The following is a 27,498-nucleotide window of genomic DNA, read 5'->3' as shown; positions in this document are numbered from 1 at the left end:
GAGAAGGCGATTTGCGATAGGCAGTAATAGCAGACAAATGTACCTTAATAGATGATACCTGCAGACCTGACTTCGCCAGATGAAGCAAATAGGATAGTATGACATCCTCCTGCGCCTGTATGGGATTATGACCTTGCTGACAGCACCATATGTAGAATCTCTTCCACTTAAAAGCATAGGAACGGCGCGTGGAAGGTCGTTTGGACTCTTTCAAGATGCTCATGCACTCCTGTGAGAGCCCTAGGTGCCCATACTGCAGGAATTCAGGAGCCATGCTGTTAAGCTCAGAGAGGGTAGGATGGGATGTAGAATCCTGCCCTCCATTCTGCTCAGAAGATCTGGTCTGCACGGCAGCCTCCTGTGAGGTTCTTCCGACAGGTTGAGGAGATCCGTGTACCAGAATTGTCGGGGCCATTGCGGCGCTATAAGAATCATTCTGGTCCTGGATCTGTAAAGTTTGCTGATCACTGCCGGAATGAGGGGAATCGGCGGAAAAGCGTAAAGAAATATCCCTGACCAGTCGATCAACAGGGCATTCCCTCGAGATCCCAGACGGTAGAACCTGGATGCGAAGTCTGGGCATTTCTTGTTTACTTCGTCTGCGAAGAGGTCCAGTTGGGGCCGACCCCATTGCGCGAAGATGTATTCTGCGACTTCGCCGTGCAGGACCCAATCGTGAACGTCCTCCAGGTGTCTGCTTAGAAAGTCTGCTTCCACGTTCTGCTGACCTGGCAGGTGAACTGCTGTAATTGACATTCCTCTGGCCAGGAGCCAATGCCATATCGCTTGGGACTCTCGCGATAGGGGTAGGGACCTCGTTCCCCCCCGTTTGTTCAAGTAATACATCGTGGTTGTATTGTCCGTCTATCAAGAGAGTTTTCCCCTGAATTAGCGGTATGAAAGACTTGAGAGCGAGATGGACCGCTCTGAGTTCTAGCAGATTGATGTGATACTGCTTTTCCTTGTCTGACCACAGACCCTGCGCTTGAAAAGGACCCAGATGAGCCCCCCATCCCTGAAGAGATGCATCCGTTACTAGGGTGTCGGATGGAAGCACCTGGTGAAACGGAGCACCCACTGACAGGTGAGGTCTGTGCATCCACCATCTCAATGACTGAAGTGCTACCTCCGGTAGCCGCACCGTGTCCTCCCAGCGACCTGTTCTTTGGCTCCAGTTGGTCTCCAATGCCTCTTGGAGGGGTCTCATGTGGAGTCTGGCATTTGGGACAATAAAAATGCACGATGCCATGGAGCCTAGTAGTGATGTCACCTGACGTGCCGTAGGTGCACTGGTTCTCAACAAGTCCTGGCACTTCTTGTATATTGAGGATAGTCGTTCCTCCGAAGGATACACTTTTTGTATTTTTGTGTTTATGATAGCTCCTAGGTAGTGAAGATTCTGCGTTGGAGTCAATGTTGACTTCTGGTAATTGACCTGAAGACCTAGGGCTTCGCAAACTCTTAGTACAATGTCCTGATGGCTTCTCGCCTGCTCCGGAGAAGAAGCCTTTAGTAGCCAGTCGTCTAGGTATGGATATATGTATATCCTTTGTCTTCGGAGATGCGCCGCCACCACTGCCATACATTTCGAGAAAACTCTTGGGGCAGATTTCAGGCCAAAGGGTAGAACTCTGAACTGGTAATGCTGTAACGCTACTCGGAAGCGCAGGAATTTCCGATGCTTTGGAGCTATTGGGATGTGAAAGTACGCATCCTGCAGGTCGATGGAGCACATCCAGTCTCCCTGATGCAGTTGAGGGAAAATCTGGTGAAGCGCTAGCATTCTGAACCTCTGCTTCCTTATGTATTTGTTCAGCAGCCGCAGATCCAGAATTGGCCTGAAAACGCCCTCTCGACCCTTCTTTGCCACTAGAAAGTAACGGGAGTAGACCCCCTGTCCTCTTTGTGCAGGTGGAACCTTTTCTATGGCGTTCTTTCTCAGGAGGGCGAGAGCCTCCTTGCGTAGCAAGCTGAGGTGAGATGGATTGTCTCTGGTTGGTGGCAAGCGTGGTGGAGGCTGTCTGAAAAGAAGAGAATAGCCATGTTCGACAATATTGAGCACCCATTTGTCTCTTGTGATAGAGTGCCACTCGTGAAGATAAGCCGTAATACTTCCCCCCACCGGAGTGGTGTACAGTGTCAAGGGAAGCAAGATTTCATTGCTTGGTGGGTGCTTTCGGAGTGGACTGTTGAGGTCTGCTTGACCCTCGCTCCCTTGTGTTTCTTCGTTGAGAGGGCGTCCCTGTCGCTGTTGCGACCTTTGCGACCAATGAGGGGTTTGAACCCTCTGCTGGAAAGGGCGCCTATCATACGGCCTGTACCTCCGCCTGAAATCTTTCTTTCTTTCGAGGCCCACCGCCTTCAAGGTATCCACCTCGGTCTTCATGCGGGCCATCTCTTCGTCTGCATGGGCACCGAATAGAGAGCTCCCGGCAAATGGGAGATTCAGGATGCGTTGCTGTGCTTCCTGTTTCAAGCCTGTGAGCCTCAGCCAGGAAGATCTCCTCGCACAGATACCATGCGCATACCCATGAGCAGCCAAATCCGCCCCATCCGCTGCCGCGCTGATAACCTGGTTGGATACCAGGCATCCTTCTTGTAGTATCTCCTGGAAATCTTGCCTGTCTTCTCTGGGCAATTTTTCCGTAAATCTACTGAGGGAATCCCACAGAGAACGATCGTACCTGCCCAGGAGCGCAGACGCACTGGAGACCTTCATTGCTGAAGCCGCCGTCCCGCATATCTTTCTCCCTAGAGAGTCTAAATGCCTGCTCTCTTTATCCGGGGGTACCGTGGATGAAGAAGCCACCGAGTGGGTCTTTCGGGCGGCAGCTATGATAAGGAATAAAGGGTCTTGTTCTGGAGCCTTGTATTTCTTGAGAATCCTAGCCGGTGCAGACTTAAGCGAGGCTGGGGCCAGAAAAGTGTCCATAGTTGGCTGCAGCAAGCCAGGCACCAGAGGCAGCAACTTTTTTGACGCTGATCTCGGTTGTAGAGTCTCAAAGATAATCGATGAGGAGGTAGATGGTTCTGGAACCTCAATGTTGAGTTTCTGCGCTCCTCTTAGCAACACCTCGTTGAATGTGGTAATATCATCCACCGGTGAGACTCTAGCAGGTGGTGAATCTGTAAGGGTGGGTGAGTAACGCCTGACAGAAGAACCTGATGAAGACCAAGAGGGTGATCTTCTTGACCGCGACCTGGATCTCCGTTGAGAGCGAGATCTGCTGCGAGACGCTGTAGCAGAGCGTCTAGGCCTCGCGGTCGGTTGGCGAGGAGCTGAACGAGCCCGTTCTGCCCTGGCTGTCTGTGATGGCGTTCTTGGCAGGGAGGCAGTAGGTGAATACATTCGCGAATACTGCGAATCTGGGGATGCTGCTGGTCTGTTGAGGCTCTCCAGCCATCTCGGAGATAGATTGATGGGCGAGACATGCCCAGATGATGCTGCTCTAGACCGAGAAGAGCCGCTCGGTATGGAGACCACTGGAGATGGTGCCTTGTCTGGCGTGGGGCGATGTTCTGCTCCCTGTGGGACAGGTAAAACCTGTGTCGACGTCGATGGCTGTTTCGACGTCGAGGGGCGCCCAGCCGTTTGTTCCTGTCTCGCCGTTGAGTGCCTCGACGTTGAATGTCTTGACGTCTAACGACGTTCCTTGGACCTCGACCTGCTCGCCGTCGTGTGCCTCGACGTGGAGCGATGGGAGGTTGACGGCAGATGTTTCTCGTGCCGTCGTGGTGAAGACGACGCCGTGTGTCCTGACGTCGGGGGTCGCACAGCCTTTGGCGGCGACCGGGCACGCCGGCGATGGCTCGACGTCGATCGGCGGGCTGACGTCGACGGAGACCTGCCCCTGCTCTGATGTCCCTTCGACGCCGTTCCCTTCGACGTCGGGTGTGTCGCCGTCGACCTATGCCAGTGAGACGGTGGTAGCGACGACGTCGACGGTGAACAAACAGGTATTTTCCTACCTGTCGACGTCGACCGGGCCATTCTCTCCTGAGAATGGCCTTCTGGATGTCTGGGAAGTGAGGAGGACGATGTTCTTTTCCTCTCCTGAAGCCCATGAAGCCGGATCTTCTCTCTGTCTTTCAGAGTCCTCCTAGACATGTTCTTGCAGTACTTACAAGTGTCAGGGCAGTGACTCTGAGGCAGGCACACTATGCACAGAGAGTGGGGATCTGACTGGGTCTTCTTCTTCCCACAAGCAGGGCATTTGACAAAAAGAGAAGGCATTTTTCTGTCAGACAAAACCTTCCTAGCTCAGACAAAGATGTTATTTGTCGAGTGAAAAATGAAAAACACTTTTTTTTAAAATAGTTTTTCTGAGAAAAAACTCAGAAAAACTGAGAGCTCAATGCTCCAGGATCCTCTCAGAAGAAGCCGGAAAAAAGAACTGACCTAACTGTGAACCAACTGTCACCTTTCCTTCACCCCTGAGGCATGGTGGGATGCTGGAGGTGCTCAGGGTCTTAAAGGCACAGTGCCAAAGTTTTTATGGTTCTCCTGTGTTAACCTGCATGCAGCCTATTGGCTAAGAATGCTCCATTGTTTTTCAATGCAGTTTTTTTCTCTAGAGTTTACTGCTGCTTACTTCCCTAAGCCCAGTTTTGGGGGCTTGGGTAGATATTTATTCTCTATTGTAATTTTTATTTAAAAAAAAAAAAAAAAAACTTCATAGAAATAAAGCATTTTAGCCTGTTTTAACATTACAGGGAGTGCAGAATTATTAGGCAAATGAGTATTTTGACCACATCATCCTCTTTATGCATGTTGTCTTACTCCAAGCTGTATAGGCTCGAAAGCCTACTACCAATTAAGCATATTAGGTGATGTGCATCTCTGTAATGAGAAGGGGTGTGGTCTAATGACATCAACACCCTATATCAGGTGTGCATAATTATTAGGCAACTTCCTTTCCTTTGGCAAAATGGGTCAAAAGAAGGACTTGACAGGCTCAGAAAAGTCAAAAATAGTGAGATATCTTGCAGAGGGATGCAGCACTCTTAAAATTGCAAAGCTTCTGAAGCGTGATCATCGAACAATCAAGCGTTTCATTCAAAATAGTCAACAGGGTCGCAAGAAGCGTGTGGAAAAACCAAGGCGCAAAATAACTGCCCATGAACTGAGAAAAGTCAAGCGTGCAGCTGCCACGATGCCACTTGCCACCAGTTTGGCCATATTTCAGAGCTGCAACATCACTGGAGTGCCCAAAAGCACAAGGTGTGCAATACTCAGAGACATGGCCAAGGTAAGAAAGGCTGAAAGACGACCACCACTGAACAAGACACACAAGCTGAAACGTCAAGACTGGGCCAAGAAATATCTCAAGACTGAATTTTCTAAGGTTTTATGGACTGCTGAAATGAGAGTGAGTCTTGATGGGCCAGATGGATGGGCCCGTGGCTGGATTGGTAAAGGGCAGAGAGCTCCAGTCCGACTCAGACGCCAGCAAGGTGGAGGTGGAGTACTGGTTTGGGCTGGTATCATCAAAGATGAGCTTGTGGGGCCTTTTCGGGTTGAGGATGGAGTCAAGCTCAACTCCCAGTCCTACTGCCAGTTCCTGGAAGACACCTTCTTCAAGCAGTGGTACAGGAAGAAGTCTGCATCCTTCAAGAAAAACATGATTTTCATGCAGGACAATGCTCCATCACACGCGTCTAAGTACTCCACAGCGTGGCTGGCAAGAAAGGGTATAAAAGAAGGAAATCTAATGACATGGCCTCCTTGTTCACCTGATCTGAACCCCATTGAGAACCTGTGGTCCATCATCAAATGTGAGATTTACAAGGAGGGAAAACAGTACACCTCTCTGAACAGTGTCTGGGAGGCTGTGGTTGCTGCTGCACGCAATGTTGATGGTGAACAGATCAAAACACTGACAGAATCCATGGATGGCAGGCTTTTGAGTGTCCTTGCAAAGAAAGGTGGCTATATTGGTCACTGATTTGTTTTTGTTTTGTTTTTGAATGTCAGGAATGTATATTTGTGAATGTTGAGATGTTATATTGGTTTCACTGGTAATAATAAATAATTGAAATGGGTATATATTTTTTTTTTGTTAAGTTGCCTAATAATTATGCACAGTAATAGTCACCTGCACACACAGATATCCCCCTAACATAGCTAAAACTAAAAACAAACTAAAAACTACTTCCAAAAATATTCAGCTTTGATATTAATGAGTTTTTTGGGTTCATTGAGAACATGGTTGTTGTTCAATAATAAAATCAATCCTCAAAAATACAACTTGCCTAATAATTCTGCACTCCCTGTATAGCCTGCATTGCTGTTTTACACATGTATTATATGTGTGTATTTTATATATGCTCCGGGGTCCCGGCACAAGGGCGGGAATATTCAATGTTCATGACTATTGATGAGGATCCCCTGGAAGAGAAGTAAAGTACCTGTGTCCCCGGGGGGGCAGACCAAGGGGGTTATTATAGAGCACTTGTGGGGGTGTGGGAACACAAGTAGGCACCCAACACACCCTCAGCGGCACAGGGGCGGCCGGGTGCAGTGTGCAAAGCCAGTGTCTGGTTTCAGGTAGGAAACAATGGAGGGACCTGTGGGGTCACTAGTGTTGCAGGCAGGCACTGGAGGGGGAGGGGCGTCTCGAGACAGCCACCACCTGGGCTAGGCATAGGTTCACCTGGGGGCCACTCCTGCTTTGAAGTTTGGTTACTTCAGGTCCTGGGGGCTGCGGGTGCAGTGTTGGTTCCAGGCGTTGGGTCCCTTGTTACAGGCAGTCGCGGTCAGGGGGAGCCTCTGGATTCTCTGCCGGCGTCGCTGTGGGGGCTCAGGTGGGTCGTCTCTGGTTACTCACGGGCTCGGAGTCGCCGGTGAGTCCTCCCTGAGGTGCTTGTTCTCTGGATCTCGAACCAGGGGCGTCGGGTGAAGAGTGTGAAGTCTAACGCTTCCAGCGGGAAACGTGCAGTCTTTGAAAGTTGTTTCTTTGTTGCTAAGAAGTAGCTGGTTTTGAAAAGGGCCGTTGTTCACGAGAGTTTCTTGGTCCTTTAGCCCAGGGCAGTCTTCTGAGGCTCCAGAGGTCGCGGGTCCCTGTCGGATGCGTCGCTGGTTGCAAGTTTTCTAAGTTGAGGACAGGCCGGTAGGGCTGGGGCCAAAGCAGTTGTCTTCCTCCTTATCTGCAGGCTTGTAGGTCAGCAGTCTGGTTTCTTCAGGTTGCAGGAATGTGATTTCCTGGGATCTGGGGAGCCCCTAAATACTGAATTTAGGGTTGTGTTTAGGTCTGTGAGGGCAGTAGCCAATGGCTACAGTCCATGGGAGTGGCTACACCCTCTTTGTGCATCCTCCATGTGGGGAGGGGGGGCACATCCCTAATTCTATTGGGGGAATCCTCCAAACTCAAAAATATATTTTTCTCTATAGAAACTATTGGCCTGGAGTTAAGTATTTGAGTGTGTGATCCTCATTTATTGCCTGTGTGTGTACAACAAATGCTTAACACTACCCTCTGATAAACCTACTGCTCGACCATACTACCACAAAATAGAGCATTAGGATTATCTAAATTTTGCCACTATCTTACCTTTAAGGGGAACCCTTGGACTCTGTGCACACTATTTCTCACTTCGAAATGTACAGAGCCAACTTCCTACAATACCACACTCTCCGAGCCCAGTTTGGAGCCACCAAGATGACTTGGGCCTGGTCGTTCCTGATTTTCTTGAGAACTCTGGGCAGAAGAAGGATAGGCGGGAAGGCGTAAAGGAGGCTGGAGTTCCACTTGAGACGAAAAGCATCTCCGAGCGAGTGCCGTCTTGGAAACTCCAACGCGCAAAACAGCTGACATTGAACGTTCTCTGCGGAAGTGAACAGATCTAACCAATGGTCTCCACACTGGTGAAAGATACCTTGCCATGTCCAGAGGCGTAGTGCCTCATGACAAAGGGTCCAGGACCCTACTCCGCCCTGTTTGTTGGAGTACCACATGGTGTTAGTATTGACTGAACACCTGCACTACTTTCCCTTTCATAGAGGGAGGTAATGCTTTCAACACAAGCCTGTTGCCCGGGGCTCCAGCAGATTTATAAGGAGCCACGACTCCACCGGAGACCAGAGGCCTCTGATCTCCGCCTCTCTCATGTGGCCGCCCCAACCCAGAACGAACGCATCTGTCACTATAGAGAGATCTGGTTAGGGAAGGGAGAGGGATCTGCCGTGGACCCAATTTGGATTCAAAAGCCACCACTGCAGGTCTTTCGCAGTTCCCTCCAAGATCTGGACCAGGTTGGAGAGAATCCCGTGATGCTGCCCCCACTGGAACTTCAGGTCCCAGTGCAGAGCCCGCATATGCCATCTGGCATGTGTTTCTAGCAGGCTGAAGAAGGCAGGAGGCCATGAGGCCCAGCAGCCTCAGAGTCAGTCTCACCGAAACCCTAGACCAAGGCTGAAAGATCAGAATCATAGCCTGAATGTCTTGGACTCGTTTTTCGGGAGGATAAGCCAGAAACTGCACTGTGTTCAGAACTGCCCCGATAAAAGGGAGCAACTGAGAGGGAGTCAGGTGTTACTTCGGCACATTGATAGTGCACCCTAGCGTGTGCAGGAGGTTTGCCATAGTCTGAAGGTGAGAGACTACTTTCTGGGGCAAGTCTACCTTCAACAGCCAGTCGTCGAGGTAGGGGAAGACTGAAACCCCTAACCTGCGTAGGTGAGCTGAAACCACTGCCATCACTTTCATGAATACCCGAGGGGCGCTGGTAAGGCCGAAGGGGAGCACAGTAAACTGAAAGTGCTTGTGACCTACCACGAATCGTAGGTAACGTCTGTGGGCAGGAAGGATAGGGATGTGGAAATAAGCGTCCTGCAAGTCCAATGCTACCATCCAGTCTCCTGGGTCTAAGGCATATAGAACCTGGGCCAGGTTGAGCATTCTGAATTTCTCCTTCTTGAGGAAGTAGTTTAGGTCCAGAAGGTCTAGGATAGGACGTAAGCCCTTGTCCTCCTTTGGTATCAGAAAGTAGCGGGAATAACAACCACAACCTACTTCCTGCACAGGGATCTTTTCTATAGCTACCTTGGCCAAGAGAGCTGCAACTTCCTGGTTAAGAAGCACCAAATGATCCTCCGGAAGGTGACTGAAGGATGGTGGCATGGGTGGTAGAGCAGATTCAAAAGGGAGGGAGTAGCCCTTTCGAACGATCTGAAAAACCCACCCGTCCGTGGTGTTATGTTCCCAGTGGGGCAGGTGATGGCGAATCCTGCCACCAACTGGACGGGAGTGAGGGGACGGACTAGGAGGGTGTGGAGGCTGCAGTGGGGACAGAGGTGGACTGGACAGACCTCTGGTTCCCTGTCCCACGGCCACGTGGGATTCCGTGTCCTCGGTCACGGCTAGGCTGTCCAGCGTGCGAGACACGGTGGCTGTGTGGAGGACGCGACAAGGCGCCCTTTTTGTGTCCATGAAAGGGGATAAAAGCGGACTGTGGTGGGCCACGGGCAGAGGAAAGACTGAGGGACCGAGCCGTAGCTCGGGAATCCTTGAATCTCTCCAAGGCAGAGTCCGCTTTGTCTCCGAAGAGACGGGTGTCAAAGGGCATGTCCATGAGTGACTGTTGGATATCCCCTGAAAAAACAGAAGTACGTAACCAGGCGTGGCTCCGTAAGACCGCTGTCGTAGCAACCGATCTGCCCAGAGAGTCGGTCGAATCCAGCTCACAACAGATTGTTAACTTTGCCGCATCTCTTCCATCGTTCATAGCTTGGGAGACGATAGCACAGGCCCCCTCCGGTATCTGCGGCAGGACTTGCGTAACTGTATCCCACAAAGAGTGGGTATAGCGGCCCAAAAGCCATGCAGTGTTCACAGACCGCAGCGCGAGACTGGAGGAAGAAAACAACTTCTTGCCAAACTGTTCCAGCTTTTTGGATTCCTTATCGGGGGGGGGGGGGGTAGGGGGGGGCAGAAGGGAACGCACCTGAAGAAGAGGAAGCCTGGATGACAAGACTCTCAGGAGTGGGGTGCTGGGACAGGAATTTAGGGTCGTTCGGAGTGGGCTGATGGCGGCGTGTGATAGTCCTATTTACAGGAGCCCCTGTGTTGGGTCTGGACCATGTACCCAAAAGAACTTCGGTAAGAGCTTCATTAAATGGCAAAAGGGGTTCTGAAGTAGAGGCCTCAGGCTGAAGCACCTCAGTCAGGCAACTAGACCTGACCTCTACAGTAGGAAGGTCAAGGCCAAGGACCTCAGGTGCCCTACTGACCACCAAACCATAAGTTTCTCCCTCCACCATAGCCACAGTAGGAGACAGCATGCAAGCGTCAGGAGAAGTATCCAGACCACTGGCTTCGCCCAATTCCTGTGCCCAGTCCATAGTAGGGTCTTCCTGGTATTCATAAGGGTCCAGGGACCCCTCCCAATTCCTCCGCATATTCGTACACATAGGAAAAAGGGTCAGAATCCGTCCTAGGGTTAATAGGTCCCATCAAAGACCAAGGCGGCGCTGGCCGCCGCCCCGACTCAGTTGTCGGGATAAGAATTGGGTTGACGTCGATAGAGGGCACCACCGACATTGGTGCCGAGGAAGGTCTCAAGGGTGCGACCGGCGCGGATCTGGAGGTGACCTCGGTGGCCGGGGCTGAAGCCGCTGGCAGGGAACCCGAAGGCCACTCAGCCGAACCCCTTGGGCCCTAAGGCATGGCCTCGTAAAACTCTTAGTTGGGCGGGGGTCGCTCCGGCTCTGGAAAACTTGGGGAAGCATGGAGCCGACCCAGGCGCAGGCTCCGAGGACGAGGCCTAGTGCGTGGACGCTCTTCCCGCGCCACGCCAGCTGAGCGACGGGGCAAAGTCGGAGAGTGATGGGACTTCGACTTCTATTTCTTTTTTACCTTGACCCGAGGATTTAGAGGAAGTGGTGATGAGACTGCAACCGATCGAGACCTTCCTCTTGAACAAGACCGGGACCTACATGGAGTCGGGTGCCGGGCCGCTATTTGCTTTAGGGACCGCCCCCTCATAGTCTTTGGGTGCATGGCCCGGCACTCGGAGCACGACTTCAGGTCTTGGTCGCGCTCGAGGCACCACAGAGAAACGTGATGAGGATCCGTCACAGACATCGTAGCAGCCCTCACAAGGCTTGAACCTGGTCTTCGGGGACATCCTTGAAGCACCGAAACTGCACAGAAAAAACTCGACAAAATGGTCGAATTCGGCAAAAAATTAGCCAGGGTAGCTCTTCTCCAGATCAGTGCGTGGCGCGGAAAGAAAAGAACTGATGTCACGGCGTGAGGGCGGCGTCTATGTACTACTCCCGACGTCATCACAGCGACCATGACGCAACCGACCGACCCTCAGGGGTACTGCTCAAAGAAAAATCTCCGGAACAAGTCTGACACCTGTGGGAAAATTCTAAGATAAGGAATCTGCAACTAGAAGTCTCTATCTAATATATGTTTCTGCAGCCAACATATGCTAACAGTACACATCTCAAAAACTTGTTTTGAAAAAAATAAAAAAATAAAAGTAAGGAAATGAAGATTGATGCTAGTAGATACGCTGCCACAGGCATGAGTAAAACTGGGTAGTGTGCCTTTAAGGGCCTCACCCTTCCTCCTGTGTCCTATCATGTGCCACAGGTTAGAGTTTGGTCAGTTTTTTTTGTTTTTTGGCTCATGGTAGCAAGGTCCTACCCTGCATGTGTCTGAAAGAAGGCCCAGTCAGACCCATTACCTCATCCCCAGACCTGAAAACCTTTCACTTCTTATAACTGTTGATGAGGATCCCCTGGAAGAGAATTGTATTCAGACAAAGGATGTATGCTTTAGATAAGGTAATCCATATATCAGTAATTATATTTTATTCACTTATACAATCAGTAAATATACAGACTGTTAAACCTATATTTCCAAAATATTAATATACTTGTTTTTAGGTCTTAAAGAACAGTTCAAGGAACTCTGCTACACTCATGTTTTAGTCCAATTGATTTTGTTGCTTGGTTAATCTTACCTTCATCTCTTAAGGTAAAGCGACCCATTTGAGGAAAATCTTTGAAGGTCTCAAGGCATATGGTCCCTGCAGTCTTTAAACGGGCAATGCATACTTGGTCCTGTTTCACAAAACGAGGGCGCGTCTTACTTTTCTCTCCTGATTTTTTGTCTACTAGGCAGATTAAGGCCTAAAAAGAAAGTTAATAGTACATTTTAAAATACTGTATTTATCACTGAACGCTTTACCTTGAAATCAACTCACTCAATGGAACGCATACAAAAAGAATAAGTTACTTACCTTCAGTAATGCTTTTTCTGGTGGATACACTAGCTACCTGTGGATTCCTCAACTTATGAATTCGATCCTTGCGCCAGCATCCGACGGAAAGTCTTCTTCCTAGCTGTCTATGTCGACGAGGACGTCATAATGGCACAGCTCCACGTGCCAAGGGTCTTTCTCCAAGTATAGTATCCCTGTCTATTATAAGGTCTTTCCTTGATGGAAGAGGGCGTGTTGGAATCTAGCCTGTCGTGTGGTGGGTGCTTAGGGTACTTACACCTTATACCAGGTCCAGGTATACCCTATTAGTGTAGTGTAGGGAGTGTCTAGAAGCCAGGCTCTCTAGAGGTAACTGTGGATGAACAGCCAATGATTATCTAGGAGACATCCAAAGCTCATCCAATACCACTGTAGTCACACAGCACTTACACACATGAAAGAAATGAAAATGTCACTTACCCAGTGTACATCTGTTCGTGGCATCAGTCGCAGTAGATTCGCATGTTCTGCAATAGCTCGCCATCTGGTGTTGGGCCGGAGTGTTACAAGTTGTTTTTCTTCGAAGAAGTCTTTCGAGTCACGGGACCGAGTGACTCCTCCTTTTGTCTCCATTGCGCATGGGCGTCGACTCCATCTTCGATTGTTTTTCCCCGCAGAGGGTGAGGTAGGAGTTGAATTGTAGTAATAGTGCCCATGCAATGGAGTGACTAAGTATGCACCTATTTAAGGTTGAGATGATACATATAGAAATAATTGAAGGTAACTTCCAAACTGCTACAGGCTCCCGGGGAGGCGGGTGGGCACATGCGAATCTACTGCGACTGATGCCACGAACAGATGTACACTGGGTAAGTGACATTTTCAGTTCGATGGCATCTGTCGCTGTAGATACGCATGTTCTGCATAGACTAGTAAGCAGTTATTTCCCCAAAAGCGGTGGATCAGCCTGTAGGAGTGGAAGTAGTCTGAAATAATGTCCTTAATACGGCTTGACCTACTGTGGCTTGTTGTGCGGATAACACGTCTACACAGTAGTGCTTGGTGAATGTGTGAGGCGTAGACCATGTGGCTGCCTTACATATTTCTTGCATTGGGATGTTTCCTAGAAAGGCCATGGTAGCACCTTTCTTTCTGGTTGAGTGTGCCCTTGGTGTAATGGGCAGCTGTCGTTTAGCTTTAAGGTAGCAGATTTGGATGCATTTAACTATCCATCTGGCTATACCTTGTTTTGAAATTGGGTTTCCTGCGTGAGGTTTTTGAAATGCAATAAAGAGTTGTTTAGTCTTTCTGATGTTTTTTGTTCTGTCAATGTAATACATTAATGCTCTTTTGACATCTAATGTATGTAGTGCCCTTTCAGCTACGGTATCTGGCTGTGGAAAGAACACTGGAAGTTCCACTGTTTGATTTAGATGGAACGGTGAAATAACCTTTGGCAAAAATTTAGGATTGGTCCTTAGGACGACTTTATTTTTGTGTAGTTGTATAAAAGGTTCCTGTATAGTAAACGCCTGAATCTCGCTTACTCTTCTCAGGGAAGTAATGGCGATGAGAAATGCCACCTTCCAGGTTAGGAACTGTATGTCGCAGGAGTGCATGGGTTCAAAAGGTGGACCCATAAGTCTAGTTAGGACAACATTTAGGTTCCATGAAGGAACAGGTGGTGTTCTTGGTGGTATAATTCTCCTAAGGCCCTCCATGAATGCTTTAATGACTGGTATTTTATATAGGGAAGTTGAATAGGTAGTCTGCAGGTATGCAGATATTGCTGCAAGGTGAATCTTAATGGAAGAGAAAGCTAGGTTAGATTTTTGTAAGTGAAGCATGTAACCCACTACATGTTCTGGAGTTGTGTGTAATGGTTGTATTTGATTAATATGGCAGTAGCAAACAAACCTCTTCCATTTACTTGCATAGCAGTGCCTGGTGGATGGCCTTCTTGCTTGTTTTATGACTTCCATACATTCTTGGGTAAGTTGTAAGTGCCCGAATTCTAGGATTTCAGGAGCCAGATTGCTAGATTCAGCGATGCTGGATCTGGGTGTCTGATCTTTTGGTTGTGCTGTGTCAACAGATCTGGCCTGTTGGGCAATTTGATGCAGGGTACCACTGATAGGTCTAGCAGCGTTGTGTACCAGGGTTGCCTTGCCCAAGTTGGTGCTATCAATATGAGTTTGAGTTTGCTTTGACTGAGTTTGTTTACCAGGTAAGGAAGGAGAGGGAGAGGAGGAAAAGCGTAAGCAAATATCCCTGACCAGTTCATCCATAGGGCATTGCCTTGGGATTGTTTGTGTGGGTACCTGGATGCGAAGTTTTGGCATTTTGCGTTCTCCCTTGTCGCAAACAAGTCTATCTGAGGTGTTCCCCAGAGTTTGAAATAAGTGTTCAGAATTTGGGGGTGAATTTCCCATTCGTGGACCTGTTGGTGATCTCGAGAGAGATTGTCTGCGAGTTGATTTTGTATCCCTGGTATAAACTGTGCAATTAGGCGAATTTGGTTGTGAATTGCCCAATGCCAATTTTTTTGTGCTAGCAGGCTTAACTGCGTGGAGTGCGTCCCTCCCTGCTTGTTTAGATAATACATTGTTGTCATGTTGTCTGTTTTGACGAGAATGTATTTGTGAACTATTATTGGTTGGAAAGCTTTTAGTGCTTGAAAAACTGCTAGAAGTTCTAGGTGATTGATATGCAGTTTTGTTTGATGTACGTTCCATTGTCCTTGTATGCTGTGTTGATCGAGGTGTGCTCCCCACCCTGTCATGGAAGCATCTGTTGTTATTACGTATTGTGGCACTGGGTCTTGGAAAGGCCGCCCCTTGTTTAAATTTATGTTGTTCCACCACAGAAGCGAGAGGTAAGTTTGGCGGTCTATTAACACCAGATCTAGAAGGTGACCCTGTGCTTGAGACCACTGTGATGCTAGGCATTGCTGTAAGGGCCTCATGTGCAGTCTTGCGTTTGGGACAATGGCTATGCATGATGACATCATGCCTAGGAGTTGTAATACCATCTTTGCCTGTATCTTTTGTGTTGGATACATGCGTTGTATGATGGTGTTGAAATTTTGAATTCTTTGTGGACTTGGAGTGGCTACTCCCTTTGATGTGTCTATTATGGCTCCCAGGTATTGTTGTACCTTGCGTGGCAGAATTTTGGATTTTGTGAAATTGACGGTGAACCCGAGTTTGAAGAGGGTTTGTATGATCTGATTTGTGTGATTTGAGCACTGTATGAACGAATGGGCCTTGATTAGCCAGTCGTCCAAATATGGGAACACATGTATTTGCTGCCTTCTTATGTGTGCAGCGACTACCGCTAGACATTTGGTAAAGACTCTTGGTGCGGTTGTTAATCCGAAAGGCAGTACCTTGAATTGGTAATGTATTCCTTTGAATACAAACCTTAGGTATTTCCTGTGAGATGGGTGTATTGGTATATGGAAATAAGCATCCTTGAGGTCTAAAGTTGCCATGTAGTCGTGTAGTTTTAGCAATGGCAATACTTCTTGTAGTGTGACCATGTGGAAGTGGTCTGATTTGATGAAAGTGTTCACTACTCTGAGGTCTAGGATTGGTCTCAGCGTTTTGTCCTTCTTTGGTATCAGAAAGTACAGTGAGTAAACTCCTGTGTTTATTTGTGTGTTTGGCACTAATTCGATTGCATTCTTTTGCAATAGTGCCTGCACTTCTATCTCCAGGAGATTGGAATGGTGTGTTGTTAAATTTTGTGCTTTTGGTGGTATGTTTGGAGGGAATTGTAGAAATTCTATGCAATAACCATGTTGGATAATTGCTAGAACCCAAGTGTCTGTAGTGATTTCCTCCCATGCTTTGTAATAATGACCTATTCTTCCCCCCACTGGTGTTGTGTGGAGGGGGTGAGTGACATGTGAGTCATTGTTTAGTAGTAGGGGTTTTGGGGCTTTGAAATCTCCCTCTATTTCTAGGGAATTGCCCTCCTCTATATTGTCCCCGAAAACCTCCTCTATACTGTCCCTGGTAAGTGGACGGTGTTGCTTGTGAGGTGCTGGCTTGTGTGCTTTGACCCCGAAACCCCCCTCGAAAGGGCGTTTTACGGAATGTGCTGTAATTCCCTCTGCTCTGCGGGGAGTAGAGTGCGCCCATGGCTTTGGCAGTGTCCGTATCTTTTTTGAGTTTCTCAATCGCTGTGTCCACTTCTGGACCGAACAGTTCTTTTTCATTAAAAGGCATATTGAGAACTGCTTGTTGAATCTCTGGTTTAAATCCAGACGTTCGGAGCCATGCATGCCGTCTGATAGTTACAGATGTATTAATTGTCCGTGCAGCTGTATCTGCAGCGTCCATGGAGGAACGTATCTGGTTGTTGGAGATGGTCTGTCCCTCCTCAACCACTTGTTTCGCCCTATTTTGGAAGTCCTTGGGCAGATGTTCAATGAGATGTTGCATCTCGTCCCAGTGGGCTCTGTCATAGCGCGCAAGTAGTGCCTGGGAGTTCGCGATGCGCCACTGGTTTGCAGCTTGTGCTGCGACTCTTACCAGCTGCATCGAACTTGCGGCTTTCTTCATCTGGGGGTGGTGCATCTCCAGATGTGTGAGAGTTGGCCCTTTTCCTAGCTGCTCCTACAACAACAGAGTCTGGTGGCAGCTGTGTAGTGATGAAAACCGGGTCCGTAGGAGGCGGCTTATACTTCTTTTCCACCCTTGGTGTGATTGCCCTACTTTTGACCGGCTCCTTAAATATGTCTTTTGCGTGCCGGAGCATACCAGGGAGCATAGGCAGGCTTTGGTAGGAGCTGTGGGTGGAGGAGAGTGTGTTGAACAAGAAATCATCCTCGACCTGTTCTGAGTGGAGGCTTACGTTATGAAATTGTGCTGCTCTAGCCACCACCTGAGAGTACGCGGTGCTGTCTTCTGGTGGAGATGGCTTTGTAGGGTAGGCCTCCGGGCTGTTATCTGACACTGGGGCGTCGTATAGGTCCCATGCGTCCTGATCTTGGTCACCCTGGCTCATGGTGGTGTGAGCTGGGGAGTGAGATGGAGTTTGTGCTGGTGAAACGTTAATCACGGGCGGAGGAGAGGGTGGTGGTGTAATTCTTTTAACCACTTTTGGTTGTGGTGCTTGTTCCGTCTGGAACTCCAACCTTCTCTTTCTCCTAATGGGGGGAAGGGTGCTTATTTTTCCTGTCCCCTGCTGAATGAAGATACGCTTTTGCGTATGGTCCACATCAGTTGCTTGTAGCTCTTCCTCAAACCTATGCTTTTGCATTTGGGAGGTTAGCGAGTGCTCTTCTGTATAAGAGCCTGAAGCTGGGTCGCTTGCAGTTTGTTTCGGCGTTGAAACTTTGTCTGCGTGTTTTTTCGGCTCCGAGGTGACTTTTTTCCTTTTCGGGGCCGAAACCTCTCGGCGTCGATCTGTTTCGGTGCCGCTGTCTCGGCGTCGAGCCGTGTCCACACCGGCATCTCGGTGTCGAGGCTTGTCTCCAGCACTTTCTCGGTCCCGAGAAGGCTGCGTGCCGGTGTCTCGACCGGAGTCGGACGATCTCGGCACTGTTTTGGCCTTTTTCGGTGCCGACGGTCGGTCACCGAATTTATGGGTCGAGCCATGGCCTGGTGGCAGTGGCGTCCCCTGGGCCTTGTAAATGTTTCTCTGTGTGGTTTTCGACGTCTTACTCACGGTTTGTGTATCGTCGAATCCTTCGGAGTCTGAGTCTTGGATCGAGAAGGTACCTTCTTCTTCCTGTTCCTCGAACTCCCGTTGGGCTGTCGGTGCGGACGCCATTTGAAGTCTTCTGGCTCGACGGTCTCGGAGTGTTTTTCGGGACCGGAACGCACGACAGGCCTCGCAGGTGTCTTCGCTGTGCTCAGGTGACAGGCACAGGTTGCAGACCAAGTGTTGGTCTGTGTAGGGGTATTTATTGTGGCATTTGGGGCAGAAACGAAACGGGGTCCGTTCCATCGGCGTTCTTCAGCACGCGGTCGGGCCGACCAGGCCCCGACGGAGGATCGAAAAACTACCCCGAAGGGCACCGGAGCTCTTCGATCTTCGATGCGGTGTGGAATCTAAGTACGCCGATCCCGAACGCAACAATACCGACGAAAATCTTCCGAAATTAGCTAATTTTCCGTTCCGAAACTCGGAGCGACAGGAACACGTCCGAACCCGATGGCGGAAAAAAAAACAATCGAAGATGGAGTCGACGCCCATGCGCAATGGAGACAAAAGGAGGAGTCACTCGGTCCCGTGACTCGAAAGACTTCTTCGAAGAAAAACAACTTGTAACACTCCGGCCCAACACCAGATGGCGAGCTATTGCAGAACATGCGTATCTACAGCGACAGATGCCATCGAACACACTGTTACAAAAAAAAAAAAGAAAAAAAAAAAAAAAGTAGTTTATTTTAGTGACAATACCAAAAAGTACTAGGGAGGCAACCATCCAATAGGAGGTAACACACCAAATATATCTATTAGTTATCAGCAATAGGCATATAAAGTGATAGAAAACAGTGCAAATGCAGTTAGACAAAAGTGACCCCAGGTGGAGCCCAAACCATGTACTTAAAAAATGAAATGGGAACACAGGACCCCAACCTAGGTAAGTGGAATGTGTTGAGGGGAGCTGGGGGTACTAGGAAACCCGAAAGGTAAGTACCACAGCGCCCCCTAGTAACTAGAAGAAAAGGAGAAAATTACTATATTTTCCCCAAGCCAGCCAAAAGGAAGGAAAATAAGAAAAAGCAACACTCAGACAAGACCGCAAGAAACCAGCAGTGGATTCCTGGAGAGGAATACCTGTGAAAGAAGAGAACCAAGTCCAGAAGTCACAGAAGAGTCCAGGAGGAGTAGGAGCTAATACCCACCCAGCTGTGGTGCACAAGTTGGTTGATGGTGCGATGATGGTCAGGAATGCAGCCCTAGAGCAGGTAAACAGTTCTTGGAGGATGCAGTCGATGACCCACACTGGATGGAAGACTGCAGTCAGCGAGTGGCGTGGAAAAGCCTCCAACAAGCCTTAGCAAAGGCAGAAGTCGTGGTGAAGCAAAGTGGAGCTGCCAGGGACCAGCAACGTCCAGGAGGACTCAACCCACCGAGGAGTCCAAGAGAGACCTTCAGCAAGGCAGTGTCTCCAAAGAAGAAGAGGAACCCACTGGATGAGGAACCAGGAGACACAGAGGAGCCCATGTAGCACTACTGGAGAACACAGACCTGGGACTGCCCATGCCAATGCAGATGGCCTTTCCAGGTTCTTCCACTTAGAAAATGAAGACTCTCTTGGGAAAGGTTAGTCTCATCCTCTTTCGTTTGGGGGGGGGGGGGGGGGGGGGGGGAGGGGGCGGGTGGTTGTGTAAGGAAATGCCTCCTTGGCATGGTTACCCCCTGACTTTTTGCCTTTGCTGATGCTATGTTTTGAATTGAAAGTGTGCTGAGGTCTGCTAACCAGGCCCCAGCACCAGTGTTCTTTCCCTAACCAGTACTTTTGATTCCACAATTGGCACACCCTGGCATCCAGATAAGTCCCTTGTAACTGGTACCTCTGGTACCAAGGGCCCTGATGCCAGGGAAGGTCTCCAAGGGCTGCAGCATGTATTATGCCACCCTAGAGACCCCTCATTCAGCACAGACACACTGCTTACCAGCTTGTGTGTGCTAGTGAGAACAAAATGACTAAGTCAACATGGCACTCCCCTCAGGGTGCCATGCCAGCCTCTCACTGCCTATGCAGTATAGGTAAGACACCCCTCTAGCAGGCCTTACAGCCCTAAGGCAGGGTGCACTATACCATAGGTGAGGGTACCAGTGCATGAGCACTGTGCCCCTACAGTGTCTAAGCAAAACCTTAGACATTGTAAGTGCAGGGTAGCCATAAGAGTATATGGTCTGGGAGTCTGTCAAACACGAACTCCACAGCACCATAATGGCTACACTGAAAACTGGGAAGTTTGGTATCAAACTTCTCAGCACAATAAATGCACACTGATGCCAGTGTACATGTTATTGTAAAATACACCACAGAGGGCACCTTAGAGGTGCCCCCTGAAACTTAACCGACTATCTGTGTAGGCTGACTGGTTCCAGCAGCCTGCCACACTAGAGACATGTTGCTGGCCCCATGGGGAGAGTGCCTTTGTCACTCTGAGGCCAGTAACAAAGCCTGCACTGGGTGGAGATGCTAACACCTCCCCCAGGCAGGAGCTGTAACACCTGGCGGTGAGCCTCAAAGGCTCACCCCTTTGTCACAGCACCGCAGGACACTCCAGCTAGTGGAGTTGCCCGCCCCCTCCGGCCCCGGCCCCCACTTTTGGCGGCAAGGCCGGAGAAAATAATGAGAATAACAAGGAGGAGTCACTGGCCAGTCAGGACAGCCCCTAAGGTGTCCTGAGCTGAGGTGACTAACTTTTAGAAATCCTCCATCTTGCAGATGGAGGATTCCCCCAATAGGATTAGGGATGTGACCCCCTCCCCTTGGGAGGAGGCACAAAGAGGGTGTACCCACCCTCAGGGCTAGTAGCCATTGGCTACTAACCCCCCAGACCTAAACACGCCCTTAAATTTAGTATTTAAGGGCTTCCCTGAACCTAGAAAAACAGATTCCTGCAACTACAAGAAGGACTGCCGAGCTGACAAACCCCTGCAGAGGAAGAACAGAAGACACCAACTGCCTTGGCCCCAGACTTACCGGCCTGTCTCCTGCCTTCCAAAGAAACCTGCTCCAGCGACGCTTTCCAAGGGACCAGCGACCTCTGAATCCTCCGAGGACTGCCCTGCTTCGAAAAAGACAAGAAACTCTCGAGGACAGCGGCACTGCTCCAAAAGAACTGCAACTTTGTTACACGGAGCAGATTTAAAGACCCCTACAACTCCCCGCAAGAAGCGTGAGACTTGCAACACTGCACCCGGCGACCCCGACTCGACTGGTGGAGAACAACCAACTCAGGGAGGACCCTCCGGCGACTCTACGACTGAGTAACCAAAGTTGTCCCCCCTGAGCCCCCACAGCGACGCCTGCAGAGGGAATCCCCAGGCTCCCCCTGACCGCGACTGTCTGAACTCCATTTCCCGACGGCTGGAAAAGACCCTGCACCCGCAGCCCCCAGCCCCTAAAGAAACTGAACTTCTTTGCAGGAGTGACCCCCAGGAGGCCCTCTCCCTTGCCCAGGTGGTGGCTACCCCGAGGAGCCCCCCTTGCCTGCATCGCCGAAGAGACCCCTTGGTCTCCCATTGAAAACTGAAGGAAACCCGACGCGTGTTCGCACACTGCACCCGGCCGCCCCCGCGCTGCTGAGGGTGTACTTTCTGTGCTACTTTGTGTCCCCCCCGGTGCCCTACAAAACCCCCCTGGTCTGCCCTCCGAAGACGCGGGTACTTACCTGCTGGCAGACTGGAACCGGGGCACCCCCTTCTCTCCATTATAGCCTATGTGTTTTGGGCACCTCTTTGACCTTTGCACCTGACCGGCCCTGAGCTGCTGGTGTGATAACTTTGGGGTTGCTCTGAACCCCCAACGGTGGGCTACCTTGGACCAAAAACTCAAACCTGTAAGTGACTTACTTACCTGTGAAAACTAACAATAACTTACCTCCCCCAGGAACTGTGAAAATTGCACTAAGTGTCCACTTTTAAAACAGCTTATTGTGTTTTATGTAAAAAGTATACATGCTAAAGTAATGATTCAAAGTTCCTAGAGTACTTACCTGCAATACCTTTCAAAAGAGCTATTACATGTAAAATTTGAACCTGTGGTTCTTAAAATAAACTAAGAAATGAAAATGTCACTTACCCAGTGTACATCTGTTCGTGGCATTAGTCGCTGCAGATTCACATGTTTCGCACAGTCCGCTGCCTGGTGTTGGGCTCGGAGTATTACAAGTTGTTTTTCTTCGAAGAAGTCTTTTTGGTCACGGGACCGAAGGACTCCTCCCTCTTCGGCTCCATTGCGCATGGGCGTCGACTCCATCTTAGATTGTTTTCCCCGCAGAGGGTGAGGATGGAGTTGTTTGCTATAAATAGTGCCCATGCAATGGAGTGAATACGTATGTACATAAAAAGTTTATAATAATTATTTACAAATGTACAAATGTTTAAGATTTAAGATCTACTTCTAAACGGCTACAGGCTTCCCGGGGAGGCGGGAGGGCACATGTGAATCTGCAGCGACTAATGCCACGAACAGATGTACACTGGGTAAGTGACATTTTCAGTTCGATGGCATATGTTGCTGCAGATACACATGTTTCGCATAGACTATAAAGCAGTTACCTCCCCTAATAGCGGTGGTTTAGCCTGTAGGAGTTGAAGTAGTTTGGAATAATGTTCTTAGTACAGCTTGGCCCACTGTAGCTTGTTGTGCATTTAGTACGTCTACACAGTAGTGTTTAGTAAATGTATGAGGCGTAGACCAGGTTGCAGCCTTACATATTTCGCTCATAGGAATGTTTCCTAGAAAGGCCATTGTAGCACCTTTCTTTCTGGTTGAGTGTGCCTTTGGTGTAATAGGCAGTTCTCTTTTGGCTTTAAGATAGCATGTTTGAATACATCCGACTATCCATCTAGCAATGCCTTGTTTAGAGATTGGATTTCCTATGTGTGGTTTTTGAAAAGCTATGAACAGTTGTTTTGTTTTCCTGATTAGCTTTGTTCTGTCAATGTAGTACATTAGTGCTCTTTTGATGTCTAATGTATGTAGTGCCCTTTCAGCCACGGAATCTGGTTGTGGGAAGAACACTGGCAATTCTACTGTTTGATTTAAATGGAATGGTGAGATTACTTTTGGTAGAAATTTTGGATTTGTTCTTAGAACTATTTTATTTTTGTGTATTTGAATAAATGGTTCTTGTATGGGAAATGGCTGTATTTCACTTACTCTTCTGAGGGATGTGATTGCAATGAGAAATGCGACTTTCCCGGTTAGATATTGCATTTCACAGGAATGCATGGGTTCGAAAGGTGGACCCATGAGTCTTGTTAAGACGATGTTAAGGTTCCATGAAGGAACTGGTGGTGTTCTTGGTGGTATAATTCTTTTTAGCCCTTCCATGAATGCTTTAATAACTGGTATTCTAAATAGAGACGATGAATGAGTAGTTTGTAGGTAAGCAGATATTGCTGCGAGGTGTATTTTTATAGATGAAAAAGCGAGATTTGCTTTTTGCAAATGTAGTAAGTATCCCACTATGTCCTTTGTAGAGGCATGCAATGGTTGGATTTGATTGGTATGGCGGTAGCAAACAAATCTTTTCCACTTAGATGCATAGCAGTGTCTAGTGGAAGCTTTTCTAGCTTGTTTTATGGCCTCCATACATTCTTGTGTGAGGTCTAAGTGTCCGAATTCTAGGATTTCAGGAGCCAAATTGCCAGATTCAATGATGCTGGGTTTGGATGCCTGATCTGTTGTTTCTGTTGTGTTAACAGATCTGGTCTGTTGGGTAGTTTGACATGCGGTACTAGTGAAAGGTCTAGTAGAGTTGTATACCAAGGTTGTCTTGCCCATGTGGGTGCTATCAGTATGAGTTTGAGTTGGTTTTGACTCGACTTGTTTACTAGATATGGAAGGAGAGGGAGAGGGGGAAAAGCGTATGCAAATATCCCTGACCAACTCATCCATAGAGCATTGCCTTGTGATTCGCGGTGTGGGTACCTGGATGCGAAGTTTTGGCATTTTGCGTTTTCTTTTGTTGCGAACAAATCTATCTGGGGTGTTCCCCAAATTTGAAAGTACTTGTTCAGAACTTGGGGGTGAATTTCCCATTCGTGGACTTGTTGGTGGTCTCGCGAAAGGTTGTCTGCTAGTTGGTTTTGGATCCCTGGAATAAATTGTGCTATTAGGCGAATGTTGTTGTGAATCGCCCACTGCCATATTTTTTGTGTTAGGAGACACAATTGTGTTGAGTGTGTTCCTCCTTGTTTGTTTAAATAATACATTGCTGTCATGTTGTCTGTTTTGACAAGAATGTATTTGTGTGTTATTATGGGTTGAAAGGCTTTTAACGCTAGAAATACTGCTAACAGTTCTAGGTAATTGATATGAAATTTTGTTTGGTGTACATCCCATTGTCCTTGAATGCTGTGGTGATTGAGGTGTGCTCCCCACCCTGTCATGGAAGCATCTGTTGTTATAACGTATTGAGGCACTGGGTCCTGAAATGTCCGCCCTTTGTTTAAATTGTTGCTGTTCCACCATAGAAGCGAGAGGTATGTTTGGTGGTCTACCAACACCAGATTTTGAAGTTGACCCTGTGCCTGTGACCATTGTGATGCTAGGCACTGTTGTAAGGGTCGCATGTGTAGTCTTGCGTTTGGGACAATGGCTATGCATGATGACATCATGCCTAGAAGTTTTAGCACAAATTTTGCTTGTACCTTTTGGTTTGGAAACATAGCACTTATTACCTTGTGGAATGCTTGCACTCTTTGTGGACTTGGAGTGGCAATTCCTTTTGATGTGTTGATGGTTGCCCCTAGATATTGTTGTGTCTGACACGGTTCGAGGTGTGACTTTGTATAGTTGATGGAGAAACCCAGTTTGTGAAGGGTTTGTATGACATATGTGGTGTCGTTTGGCTAATCAAGACCAACACAGTAAAAAAGTGCACAATCGTCTAGGTAAGGAAACACATGTATCTGTTGTCTCCTGATATGTGCTGCTACTACTGCTAGACATTTTGTGAATACTCTTGGTGCAGTTGTTATTCCGAATGGCAACACTTTGAATTGGTAATGTATTCCTTTGAATACGAACCTTAGGTACTTTCTGTGAGAAGGGTGTATCGGTATATGAAAGTACGCATCTTTTAGGTCTAATGTGGTCATGTAATCTTGCTGTTTGAGCAGTGGAATGATGTCTTGTAGTGTGACCATGTGAAAGTGGTCCGATATGATGTAGGTATTTAGTGTCCGGAGATCTAATATTGGTCTTAATGTTTTGTCTTTTTTTGGAATTAGAAAGTACAGGGAGTAAACTCCTGTGTTTTTTTGTTGTACTGGTACTAACTCTATTGCATCCTTTTGCAGTAGTGCTTGAACTTCTAGTCCTAAAAGTTCTAAATGTTGTGGTGACATTTTGCGTGTTTTTGGAGGGATGTTTGGTGGGAATTTGTGGAATTCTATGCAATAGCCATGTTGGATTATTGCTAATACCCAATTGTCTGTTGTAATCTGCTGCCAAGATTGGTAGAATTGGCTTAGTCTTCCCCCCACTGGTGTTGAGTGAAGGGGTTGTGTGACTTGAAAGTCACTGTTTAGGTGGAGGTGTTTTTGGAGTCTGGAATCTTCCCCTACTCCTTGGGAATTGACCCCCTCTATATCCCCTGAAACCTCCCCTTTGGAATGAACCCTGATATGGTGTGGTTCTTGTTTGTTGGCTGGTGGGGTCTGTGGGTTGGCCACGAAACCCCCCTCTAAATGGAGTTTTTCTAAAAGAGCCTCTGCTCTGCGGGGAGTAGAGTGCGCCCATGGCTTTGGCCGTGTCTGTGTCCTTTTTAAGTTTTTCAATGGCTGTGTCCACTTCAGGGCCAAAAAGTTGTTTCTCGTTGAAGGGCATATTAAGGACAGCCTGCTGGATTTCAGGTTTGAAGCCTGAAGTGCGGAGCCAAGCGTGTCTCCTTATGGTGACAGCAGTGTTGACTGTTCTCGCTGCAGTATCGGCTGCGTCCATTGAAGAGCGGATTTGATTGTTTGAGATCGTTTGTCCCTCTTCAACTATTTGCTGCGCCCTTTTTTGGTATTCCTGGGGAAGATGGTCTATGAGAAGTTGCATCTCATCCCAGTGTGCGCGGTCATATCGGGCCAGCAGCGCTTGAGAATTTGCGATGCGCCACTGGTTGGCTGCCTGTGATGTTACTCTTTTTCCTGCCGCATCAAATTTTCTGCTTTCTTTGTCCGGAGGTGGGGCGTCGCCAGATGTATGGGAATTTGCTCTTTTGCGAGCTGCCCCTACTACTACGGAGTCAGGTGGTGTAGGAAGTTGGCTCTGTATGTGCTATTTCAAAGTAAGGAATAGCATGCACAGAGTCCAAGGGTTCCCCTTAGAGGTAAATAGTGGTAAAAAGAGATAATACTAATGCTCTATTTTGTGGTAGTGTGGTCGAGCAGTAGGCTTATCCAAGGAGTAGTGTTAAGCAGTTGTTGTACATACACATAGACAATAAATGAGGTACACACACTCAGAGACAAATCCAGTCAATATGTTTTGTTATAGAAAAATATCTTTTCTTAGTTTATTTTAAGAACCACAGGTTCAAATTTAACATGTAATATCTTGTTTGAAAGGTATTGCAGGTAAGTACATTAGGAACTTTGAATCATTTCAATTGCATGTATACTTTTCAAGTTATTCACAAATAGCTATTTTAAAAGTGGACACAGTGCAATTTTCACAGTTCCTGGGGGAGGTAAGTTTTTGTTAGTTTTACCAGGTAAGTAAGACACTTACAGGGTTCAGTTCTTGGTCCAAGGTAGCCCACCGTTGGGGGTTCAGAGCAACCCCAAAGTTACCACACCAGCAGCTCAGGGCCGGTCAGGTGCAGAGTTCAAAGTGGTGCCCAAAACGCATAGGCTTCAATGGAGAGAAGGGGGTGCCCCGGTCTGCTTGCAGGTAAGTACCCGCGTCTTCGGAGGGCAGACCAGGGGGGTTTTGTAGGGCACCGGGGGGGGGGACACAAGCCCACACAGAAATTTCACCCTCAGCGGCGCGGGGGCGGCCGGGTGCAGTGTTAGAACAAGCGTTGGGTTCGCAATGGAAGTCAATGAGAGATCAAGGGATCTCTTCAGCGCTGCAGGCAGGCAAGGGGGGGCTTCCTCGGGGAAACCTCCACTTGGGCAAGGGAGAGGGACTCCTGGGGGTCACTTCTACAGTGAAAGTCCGGTCCTTCAGGTCCTGGGGGCTGCGGGTGCAGGGTCTTTTCCAGGCGTCGGGACTTAGGTTTCAGAGAGTCGTGGTCAGGGGAAGCCTCGGGATTCCCTCTGCAGGCGGCGCTGTGGGGGCTCAGGGGGGACAGGTTTTGGTACTCACAGTCGTAGAGTAGTCCGGGGGTCCTCCCTGAGGTGTTGGTTCTCCACCAGCCGAGTCGGGGTTGCCGGGTGCAGTGTTGCAAGTCTCACGCTTCTTGCGGGGAGATTGCAGGGTTCTTTAAAGCTGCTCCTTTGGATAAAGTTGCAGTCTTTTTGGAGCAGGTCCGCTGTCCTCGGGAGTTTGTCGTCGTCGAAGCAGGGCAGTCCTCAGAGGGTGCAGAGGTCGCTGGTCCCTTTGGAAGGCGTCGCTGGAGCAGAGTTCTTTGGAAGGCAGGA

The 27,498-nt window shown here is 48.6% G+C and overlaps 1 protein-coding gene across 2 annotated transcripts in view; it reads right to left on the bottom strand.

The window, feature by feature from the left end:
- GSPT1 (G1 to S phase transition 1) overlaps window positions 1-27,498 on the bottom strand; it is a 560,974-nt gene that overhangs the window by 13,090 nt on the left and 520,386 nt on the right. For both annotated transcript variants that reach the window (XM_069210181.1, XM_069210182.1), the window contains exon 14: window positions 11,974-12,142. In XM_069210181.1, the coding sequence (XP_069066282.1) occupies window positions 11,974-12,142 (169 nt within the window). The remainder of the gene's footprint in view (window positions 1-11,973; window positions 12,143-27,498) is intronic.

Source organism: Pleurodeles waltl, chromosome 10 (genome assembly GCF_031143425.1).
Source record: "Pleurodeles waltl isolate 20211129_DDA chromosome 10, aPleWal1.hap1.20221129, whole genome shotgun sequence".
NCBI lineage: Eukaryota > Metazoa > Chordata > Amphibia > Caudata > Salamandridae > Pleurodeles > Pleurodeles waltl.
This window is presented reverse-complemented; position numbering and strand designations above follow the sequence as displayed.